The following is an 11,632-nucleotide window of genomic DNA, read 5'->3' on the forward strand; positions in this document are numbered from 1 at the left end:
TTATTTACAAATTTGTTGAGAAAGTAACATTACAAATTAAATCAAATTCATTTTACTATACTAACAGAATAATAAATTAATAAATATTTATACAAAAGTTCTTTTGTGTGTGGATCCACTTACTCGTTTAAAAATTTACCTAAAATTGCAGCAAAATATAATTGCACTGTGTAAGCTATTAAAAATCAAATAATTTGTTTTTAACAATTGGTTTTATGATGTGGTTACAATAAATTGATGTTTTTAATTTACAGTTAAATATCTTAAGAAGATATTTAATGCTCTGATATTTCCTATGTAAAGCGATTAATATTCAGAAAAGCGGCTCTGGCTTCTTTAAACAAAGAATCTATCTATAGAAGAAAGGAAGAGTGTAAAACGATAAGGAACACCCCATATATATTGATTCCTCAAATATATCGGCTTCTGCCACAGAGAGTATCGCGCTTAAAATTCGACTGAGGACACATTTATAAATTATTCCAACGGGGAAAACTCACCAGTTTATAGTAAGGCACAGGTACCAGCGAAGACGACTCTGAAGCTGGTTTATCCTCCTCCTCCTCTTTCGTTTCCGATGACATAAATTCCCTATCGACAAATGCAAATCGATTGTTAATCAAATCCTTAAAATAAATATTCGATATTTATATTCGCTAAATTTTTCCCATGTTTTTCTACATGAAAAGAACGATTTTACTAAAATGTCTATAAAACTTTGGCTAGATACAGAAAATAATTTTATTAGACATCAAAACAATTATGTAACTCAAGAACTACTAAAATATCAAATAAAAAAGTCCTATTTTTAGGTAAAATGAATTTTAATGCTTAATAATGTTATATAAATGTACAAATACATTTTTCAGTTTTATAAATATCAAAATTTTTTGCAGCATTCCTAATTATATAATACTTGAATATCCTACATAATTATTTTCACGATTTAACAAAATTATTTTTAGACTGTATATTTAGCTAAATTTTTAGATACTTCATCAAAATCACTCTTTCCGTATATATATTTCGTTTAACAAAATTCTCAGAGAATGTGACATATCATTTTAAATTTGTCAAAAAATCCACCGAAGATCTCATCTACTTTCACTGTTCGTCGACTTGCTAGAGACAGAAAGAATAACAACATATTTCTTGTGATGGTAGAGAAATGAATTTAAAGAATCCAACAAATATCGGAATGGATTAGGAGTTACCAGGACATTTCATAACATCTGGAATGTGCAGCCACGTAAAAAATGGAGCAATAAACGGGCGCGGCGCGGTTACTTTTATAGTTACGATAAAAGGGACGAGAAGATTTCGATGCCGGAAGCATTCTCGTAAAAAACATGCGTTTGCCCCCATACGAAACCGTATACGGTCCGTAAAAATTTTATGTGGCCTCCCTGGCCGTGTCAAAACGTTAATAAGTTGGCGAGACCCTGTCGCACACAATGATCCATTATCCAGTTTCTACGTGTCCCGTATTTATTTTTAGATATATATACACAATCTATAACAAGCTTATTCATACATTGCTTTGCCATTTTCCTGTAGCATGTATTCGGCTTCGTGTTTATCCCTCTCCTTGTCTTGTCGCGTGTCTGAAATGAGATATACAAGATACCATACACACAAAAAAATCCACAGACACATTTAAATGCAAAGCGTGCTGCAAATAATAATATCTGTTTATTGCATTTAACGGCGAGATAACATGGCAATAACGAGATAAATGAATAATATGAAGTGTCTTTATACATTTTCCAATTGTATATCACGCGTGTCATACAACTGGATTATTATGTTTTCTGCTAAGAGATAAATAATAAAGCCATTAATAATACAGACACATAATTTTATTTGTCTTCATTACGGTCGCATTTTTAGATAAAAATTGTTATTGCCGTGTCGAGGAAACTATTCGACGAATTTCATCCAAGGTCCCTTTGGGTCAGAAATCGTGAATCAAACGGAGGATCTCCGTAAATCCGCAATTTAAAGATCAATGAGGATGCTCCGGGATAACTCGGCGGGAGCGCAAAAACTATCCGGGATCCACAGGAAGTTTCGACGTCGTCGTCGCAAAGTCCAGGAATCAGAAGAGTAGTCCTGGATGAGAGACTTTGGCGAAAGTCGACCAGCATCTCTCTGTGGGGGCTCCATTAGCGACGTAATTGCTGTTAGAAACTCCCCCGACAAATCTACGATCAGAATATAGGAAGCTTTGCCACCTAACGTAATAACAGTGCCACATACTTGAAGATGGCGTATTAGTGTCAGTTATGTTTCGCCACATCAAGCATAAATTCGCCAAAATTTATTTTAGAAATTATCGAAGGCAGATATTTAGCGTGACAGAAAACGGATTATTGTTTTTTTTTTTTTCAGAAAAATATGTATTATTTTAAGAATTTTTCACTGTGCGTTTACGCGGATTTAATAAAATAATGCAATAAAAAGAAATTAAATAAAAGAGAGATTTCTATTATTTGCAATTCTGGTTCGAAATTTCATTACGGCACTGTCACGACCCCTATACTTTACAGGATCTGTAATCGATTGTCTTTTGGAGAAACTTTCTTAGTTGTGACTCTCGTAAAAGCATTAAAACGAATGCCAGTCCTCGGAATTTCAACAGTAAGACATTTAGTGCCTCTTAATACATTTTCCTCGCAGGCGGTAAGTTAATTGAATAATTCGTAATTCACTTTTATCACGGAACTTAAGTGAGAACTTGTAATACTCATTAAGTATATTAGTCTATTTGCTTAAAAAAGCATAGTAGTACAATTATTTTCAATAAAAACCTTCCTTTTTTAAAAAGTTAGATATTTTTTTATTAATCGTGTTTTATTAATCATATTAATCGTGAAAGAAGCAGCGATTTGCAGAAGTATATAATTTGCTATTAGTAATAATATTTTTAATTTTATCTATATAATTATGATAAGTATATTCACATAATTATGATAAGCATAATAATATGATTATATAATGATGACAGAAAACATAATAATCCAGTATATTTTTATGATTTTTCACTTTGGACTAGTTCTTTAAAATTATTTTATCATTTTATAATTTTTTAATAAAACAATTATCTATAAAAAAATAGGCTCGTATACATGCAATGCAATATAACTAATATGTCAAGGCTTTTTTAAACGAGCAATTATAGTTACTCATAAAATTCGTTTTTTAATTAAATAAGTACAATACCATAAAGTTTTTTAAACGTTTCGACTTATGAAGTCTTCCTCAGTGAAATACATTACAACATTTTTATATAACCCTTTACAAAATCAATGAACTTACAATAATATTGTACAATAATAAAAATCATTGCTCTAAGCTAATCTTACATACTTATTTCTCTTCGTTTAGATGTTACGGATTGAAATAGGTCTAGGCAGAAGTTTGAAAGTTTAAATTATAAAAAATTAAAATAAAAAATTAAAAACTTAGCAGTCAACAATGGTAACAGTCTACAATGGTAACTGAGAGCAATAAGTGAAATCAAACAATGAAAATAAAGGTGAGATAATAAGGAATATGATTGTATTTCCTTACGTTCATTAGATCAATTACGAATAAGATTACTAATGTAATAAATAAATTATAAACTGTGATAGGGTATCGAAATCTCAACAAATTGAATTGATTAAGGGATTCATTAACAGGTTTATTAGGACTAATTTTATCATTATTATTTAAGATGCAAGAAAATTGTATCAGTTGGATCTTTTTGGAATTATCAATTTTATTCTTGTGTACCAACAAATTAAATTTCTTTTTATGTTTTAATAATAATCTCTTTTGTAATTATAGAATGAATTATTATATCGGTCAAGGATGTTAAACCAAATGTAATTATGTAATGAATTTGTTAAGTTCCAAATTATAGAGGATAATCTTTTCTGCAAAAAGTCAATGTTTCTATAAAGATTGAAAATTTCAATGTCTAGTAATTTCTTTTTTAAAATTCGAAGAAATCTGTCCGAAGATATCTTCTAATAGATATATGATGATGTAGATTTAACTTTTTATTGTAATTTAAGTTAAGTTATTGTAATTTAATTTAATTTAAGTAAGAGCTGGAATGACATCGTGATTTTTATAATGTCTCAAAAATTCAAGTTTCAAACACGCTTCAATAAGCGCAATTCTATACTTTGTCAATCTATTGTTTTAATAAAAACAAGTAATATTCATGCCAAAAGTTAGTTTAATAAAATTAAAATTAAATCTATGACGATTATACGAATTTCATTTAGTGTCCATTCTACTACGCATTATTTTAGTCTGTATGAATCAATATAGAAAAATAGACTCGTAATGTTTTTGAACATACTTGTTTTAGATACTTGTCTTAATGATATATTTATATATCTTTGACCTATAATATCAGTCCATTTCAAAACATCTAACAAGCACGAGCTGTTTTATTATATACAGTTTTTGAGTTTGATTTTAATTCAATAGTGTATTCTATGTAAATTGTGAACATAATTTCTCATTAATATTCATTAATTAATTATACTAATCATTTAATTAATATTTATTATACAAAAATTGACATTTATTATACAGAATAATAGTATAGTCATTGAAGAAATTCTCGATCAGACTGTCATATATTTTTTATGAAATTGTTAACTGAGCTGGATTCTCGATAATAACCGAGAATTAGTAAAACATACTTTTATAATTTGGACTTTCAAACTTCTGACTAGATACTTATTTCAATTCCGATTTAACATCTAAATGAAGAAAAGTATATAAGATTAGCTTAGAGCGATTTTTATTGTTGTATTATTGTAAGTCCGTTGACTTTGTAACGAGGTTATATAAAAATTGTTATTATATTGTTATATATTTGTTGTTGTTGTCATGTATTTCACTAAGGAAGACTTCGTAAGTCGAAACGTTTGAAAAAGTTTATAGTATTATATTTATTTAATTAAAAACGAATTTTATTTTATGAGTAACCATAATTGCTCGTTTAAAAAAGCTTTGATATATTAATTATAATGTTTATTCAACAATTACTTGTTTCTATTCGACTGCTGAACTAAACAATAATTAAAAATAGAAATAAAAAAATTTATTCTATAAGAATAAATTAATAAAAAAAATCAATGACAGCCAAAGCAAGTGTCGGAGCGCAGTGTTTAGATTTATTGTTAAAATATTATATGCATAAATATTGAATACTCTGTAAATATTAGCATTTATAGAAAAAATAGTTTTGCTGAAATTATTCCAGTGGACGCAGGTAATTAATTGAACCAGTCATTTTCTACTTCAAACGCACAAAAAGTTTATTAAAGTAAATCAAGATAGTAGGAGCTTTTCACAATATCGGTATATGGCAGATAACTTACGGGCGGCGTGATGTGTAAGTCCGATGTCATAGACTATGACTACACGAAACAGTCTCTTGCCTTAGTGGAACGAACATGAAATACAAAAATGCAAAGATACAAATCAACGCATCGGGTTTAACATTTTCACTGATTGAGCGTTTTTGATATTAAATTCTTAGAAGTGATCACGCGCTTGATTTGATTAACAGGTCCGCTCTTTGTCTTACATATTAGACATTAATTTCTTCGCTCGCATATTTCTCTATTGTAAAGTGAGATCGAATCTCAACGTGCTTCGTTGATAAAATTCTTTTCTAGTTAAAACCTGTTCGCATTCTGATTGTCATACAGAGTGGTTTTTTGCATTGATTATTGTTAATTCGCGCAGTCAAATCGCCTCTGATTCTGCTTCACTCGCTACAACGAATTCCGCTTCAGTAGTGCTAAGACTCTGTGTTCTGTCGTCTTGAGCACCATAAGACGCTAATTCAAATAAATAAATGAAATTATGTCTTTACCTGGCGTAATTGGAATCCGAAAAACCAACCAATTTGAATCCGTTCCCACTGTCTCTGTACATTATACCTTGATTTCTGATGTCTTTCCAATATCGGAAATTCGCTTGATGGTTTGCTAATGAAGATTGCCATGTTTTTCTAAATCTAGAGAGTATCGCTAAGACTGGTATCTATTTACAAGCCTGACAGCGCTATATGTCGGATCTCTAAACGATTGACACGAACATGAGCGGCCCGACGGCCTCATGGTATGAGATATCATTCAATTCATCGTCGCTATGGACCTTTTCTAAAGTGACGTAGGATTTCGCGGATATGTTGACAGTTCACGTCGCAAATCTATGCAAAATTGATTCAATATTTGATGAATGAAAATCGCCTTGCTGTCGATTTGCATTTCCACGAAATAATCGACTCTATCTAGCGGTAATGTCGAAATTATCCTTTAGGATATCTAGGATTAGATTGATGGTTTCCAATTTTGAGGTCATTAGCAAACCGTCGTCTACATATAGCGCAAGATACGCCTTATCATTATTGATTGATTCGATATAAATGCATTTATCAGCGCCACTTTGAGTAAATTTGAACTATTTTAAAAACGCATCGAATTTTTTTGTTCCATCACTGTCCGGCTTGTTTCTAGTTATAACGTTTTATTAAGTTTGCATACTGAATTGCTGTTTAGAGCGTATACATCTTCAGGAACATGCATATAAATTTTTTCTTTTAATTCGCTCTTCAAATAAGCGGTTCTGACATCGGATTATGACTTCAAGATCATACTGCGGCTGACAAAAAGCATTCAAACAGAATCGTCACACGACAGGAGAGAAAATTTCATTATAATCTAATTCTTTTGTGAAAATTCTTGAGCAGTTAAGCATGATTTGTAACGTGTGGCTTCATCCGATGATCTAATTTCATTTTGAACCACCCACTTATATTCTATGACTTTACGGTCGCGAAAGCGTTATATCTCACATTCGATTCTGTTTATAAGCTGCTAGCTCTTCACGAATAGCTTGAATCCATTTTTCCGAGTCTTTTCCAATCACGGCTTCGTTGTATATTTTCGGTTCAGCGTGCAAGATAATGCCCCATATCGACATGGCGCGTCCAACAATAAATTAGGTTCTCAAATTTAGTCGCGAACTATCATCCGAATCCGTCGCGTGTCGCTCATTCTCACATCGATTCGCGTTAAATGAAGTCATTCGGTTGCTCGAGCTGTTTATTGTCATTTGATACGCTTTCCTCGCTTAGATAAGATATGCTCTGTGTACTAAACTCTGTGTGCGCAAACTCGGCATACTTAAAATTAATGTCTCATGAGACGTTAATTGATGAGATTATCTTATTCATCTCTGAATCAATAATTTCTTGAGTCGCCTTAGTAACTGACAAAAATAGCTTTTTTATTTTGGATTCTTTCTTTGTTAATTCGAAACATGAATATACGTTTCGCACCCGAAAATTTTTATATGTGAAAGATTATTATCAGTTTATGTCTTCATGTTGTTAATTTCGATCAGGAAGATGAAGTTCTGCACACAAAACAACCATATTGACAGTTTTAGTCCAGAGACAAGCAGATAATTTTTTTGCTAACGACATTGTCCGAGCATTCTCGACAATAATGCGTATTTCAAGCTCTGAAACGCCATTTTGTTCCAGAGAGAGATGATGCGGAAAATTTCAATTGAATACTACATAATTTTCAAATAATTATGAACACGATAATTTGAATATTTCGTCGCAGACTATTATCAGAGCGTATTATTTAAATTCTTCGACTGAATTTATTAAGGATCATCTCGTATTCCTTGAGTGCGTCAAACATCTTTCGTCGCAGAAAATACTCATGCTGAAAACCAGTTCAATCATCCTTGAATTCCGCGAATCATTTCCTTCGAAAACTCACTGTGCTGCGAAGCACTACTGTCGAAGAACCATGAGTCTGTGCTTACGTGATCGGTCGCAGAAGCATTAGATTTATTCTTTTTCTATCCTAAATTCTAAAGTGGTGTACACTGCAATAAGTTAGAATGAAACGGATATAGTTTGTTTCACTTTAACTTATTGCACTAGTTCAGAACTAGTTCAGAACTCTTCGAAAAACAATAGAACCATTGTTACTCACAATAAACGTCGAGATACGCGATACTGCCTCTGTACCTATTAACACATAGCGTTTCTTTTCATCTCAATCTTTTTAATAATTGCGTTCTTTTTAATAATCTTTTAATAATCTCTTCCTACAGTCTGGGACAATGTGCCCTTTGTTATGACAGTATAGATATTTATAATATTTATACCTCACTTACTCAGGGCCATCTCCTTGTTGCTGCTTTTTTTTCAATCCCTCCTTGTGTTGCTTCAGATTGACGGTCGCCAACGCGCTCGCCGTCTCGGTTGCAATGAGTTGCGTCTCTTCCTTGATAAGTCCTTGTGTCAGGTTAAAGATGGTCTGATTGGCCGTTTCTGCGCTATTCCAGGCGGTCACGAAAGCGTTATACTTAACTGGTAGGGATCCAAGGATTTTTGCCATTATTGTAATATCGGAGATCTCCTCGCCGACAACCTTGAGTTCTCTCGCCATGTTTTCGACTTTAGCGATGTGCTGCGATATCGAGTCACTGGGTTTCATGCTATATTCGTGAAACCTTGTAAACAGTAATTTACTTGTTGCACTCTGTTCGTAAATCGCCGATAGTTTTGCCCACATTTCAGCAGCGCTATCGCATGCAATTAGGTACTTCAGTTGCGAGTAATGCATCGTGGATGATAAGAGTACCATTGCCTTGGCGTTCTCTTGTAACCAAGTAGTTTGTTGCTCTCCTGTTGTCTCCGGCTTCACTGTCGTCCCATTAACTATATCAAGTAGATCATTTGCTACGAAGATCGCTCTCATTTGAAATTTCCATTGTTGGAAATTTTTTCCGTCGAACTTCGTCACGTTTTTCGTGTCTAGGAAGTCCGCCATTGTCCCTTCGTTTCAATCTAATTCGCAATTTTTTGTTGATCCAAACAAAATCGTGGCACGCGTATCGAGAAAAAAAAGGTCGACAACTTGATACCTAGGAGTTCTCACAGGAGAATCACGAGGTATCGAGAAATTCTTGACGCGCACTTCGGACGACTAAAACACAGAGATTACAAAAGAGATAGTGGTATCACGCAGTGAACCCATATCCTGAACCTATATCCTATTCCAGTGAACGCATGAAATTAATTGAACCAACTATTACTTTAAGACATAAAAATTTAATTTATTAAAGTAAATTAGGACAATAGGAGCTTTTCACAGTGCAGGTATATAGCGGACTAACTTACATGCACAGACGACGCGCTGTGTAAGTCCGATGTCATAAACTATGACGAAACGAGATAGTCTCTCGCTCTGGTGGAACGATCATGAAATACAAAAATGTGAGACACAATTAATGTGTTAGATTTTTAACAGAAATATTAAAAATTTAGCTAGATATAGATTTGAAAATAATTTTCTTGGAATAGCAAAATAGTTATATAGAGCGTTCAAATTCACTGAATTAGAATGTCATAACATTTGACAGTATAGCTATTCATGCTTGAATTTCTTACATAATTATTTTGATGATTCAACAAAATTATTTTTAGATCTGTATGTAGTTTTAAATATTTTAGCAAAATCGTTCTTTATGTATATAATTTATATTTTATTTTAAATATAATATTTCTTTATACTTTAATATTTTCTGTATTTTTTCACTAAAGAGGATTAAAATCATGGTCGACATGTTTGCGATTGCGATTGTGATACTTACATAATATTTCAACAATAAATGCTTATATATCCAAGTAGAACAATAACTTGTGATAACGTCAAAATGACGTCATTTTAATGTTACCGCGATTTATTGTTCTACTTGAGTAATGCGCTCCGACATTTGCGTTAGTTTTTATTAATTATTTTTGTCTCTTTTTTGTTGAATGCTAGCTGTTTTTTATGTTTCTATACAGTATTAATATTTAATAGATACTTAATAAAAGATTTTGTTCTATAATTGAATATAAAAGCGAGATGATAAATAATCATTCCACATTGATATCCAAATGGATAATCACGGATAATCATAATTGTTTAATTCGAAATCGGATTCTGCTGTGCAAGCTTCTGCAAACATTGAAGCAAATATACATCAAGGACTAATTGTGCCTTAAGCCATTTGAGTTAAGTCGCTCAAATTTGATTAATAAAAATCGCATATTATATCATTATACGATATGAAATTAAGTAACATTCTATTAGATTTTTTAATTCATGAAACTTTGTTCTCATGAATCCAACAATCGATCATTCACAACTTAATTTCACATCAATTAACGTGATAAAACGTAATAAAGGAAAAGCTTTTAAACGAGCTTATATCGGATTATAAAATACTTACATCTCGATAGGATTTTTCCTTGGTAAGGGGAGTGATTTTCTTTGAATGTCTCCATTTGGATATCCGGTGATCCCTCGCGGGGGTTCGTGGACAACGGATAAATTCGCTGCGTCATTGTGCATTCTTAATTAACAACTCTGCAATTACAAGAAAAAACGAAAATCGTGAAATTATCTCATCATGATCTAAATCTTTAATTAAGTCAGATAAAATTTAAATTTACAGTCAATTGATTCTTAATTCATTTAATCTTTTGCCTCTTTTATCTTTATCATTTATCGTATTCTCGACGTTTTAATTTTAATTACATAAATATCGAGTAAAGAGCGAGAATCCTTGTAGATTCGAAGTTGAACTGTTAGCTTGAATTAAACATGTCGCAGTTAGTCATACTAACTGCGACACAATAGTGCCCCTATTTACTCCCGTCATTATCCACTATATCATATGTTTGTGCAACGAAATACTCTCCGTCTAAACAATGATTAGACACCGTGCTAGCCGCGTTAATTAATCGATCGGTCACTATAAGCTACATTAATATCAACAGCGAATTTACTCGACATTTCATCTTTTTAAGGAATATCCTGTTCCCTGTCACGTTGGTCACGCGCGCCGCGATCCCTTGTAAAAGGAAAATGTCGATTCGCTTTTTCGATATATCGGATCGACAGCTTTCCGATATGCAGACAGGATATCAAGTTCGTATTGTTAAAGGAGAGAACTGGACGATGATATTGGCGGCGAAAAGGAATCGACCAGGAACGATGTTAAGACTCACTAGGCTTTTAAGAACATGATGAAAAGGATGAACAAGACCTCGTTAGAGCAGTGAAAAAGCACTGACGAGGGGCATTTCACGCGGCCCTCAACCGATTGAATGGATTGTGACGATTGCACGAATGCGATCACACAATTGCGAGCTTTTTCTTAATAACGTCTCTCGTGTCTATACGCGAAAGAGTTCTATTCCGGTTCCGTTTGAAATTATACGAACCGCATGTTCAACATTTTCCTTGTATAACAAATAAATAAAGAAGTGCTAAATTTAATCGATAGATCTTGATGCAGTATGGATTTAATAGCATGCGTATCTATATAATAATTCTTACTATGTTGTTAATATCTACACGAGAAATATATAAACACTACATGGTGTTTACATCGATACTTAGAGTGTATGTAGATTTTTAAATATGTACATTTTCTAACTTCAATTCTATAAACTATTTTCCTTATATCTTTTTCATTCTAAAAAATATAGATTTGGATTTAACATTATGTCAATTTTTATAATATAATATATAATATA

General features: G+C 32.3%; 1 protein-coding gene across 5 annotated transcripts in view; it reads right to left on the reverse strand.

Annotated features, from left to right (window-relative positions):
- The window catches only part of LOC108694578 (multidrug resistance protein homolog 49-like), a 78,822-nt gene that overhangs the window by 24,123 nt on the left and 43,067 nt on the right, over positions 1-11,632 (reverse strand). For 2 of the 5 annotated variants that reach the window (XM_018204148.1, XM_018204146.1), the window contains 3 exons: positions 10,321-10,457; positions 1,535-1,604; positions 501-591 (listed from right to left, as the gene is read on the reverse strand). In XM_018204148.1, the coding sequence (XP_018059637.1) occupies positions 501-591; positions 1,535-1,604; positions 10,321-10,435 (276 nt within the window). In that variant the 5' untranslated portion in view covers positions 10,436-10,457. Of the gene's footprint in view, positions 1-500; positions 592-1,534; positions 1,605-5,387; positions 5,448-8,214; positions 8,548-10,320; positions 10,458-11,632 lie in introns of those variants that run through there. The other 3 variants (XM_018204151.1, XM_018204150.1, XM_018204149.1) reach the window with 2 other exon arrangements.

This window comes from Atta colombica, unplaced genomic scaffold (assembly GCF_001594045.1).
Source record: "Atta colombica isolate Treedump-2 unplaced genomic scaffold, Acol1.0 scaffold120, whole genome shotgun sequence".
NCBI classification, from domain to species: Eukaryota; Metazoa; Arthropoda; class Insecta; order Hymenoptera; family Formicidae; genus Atta; species Atta colombica.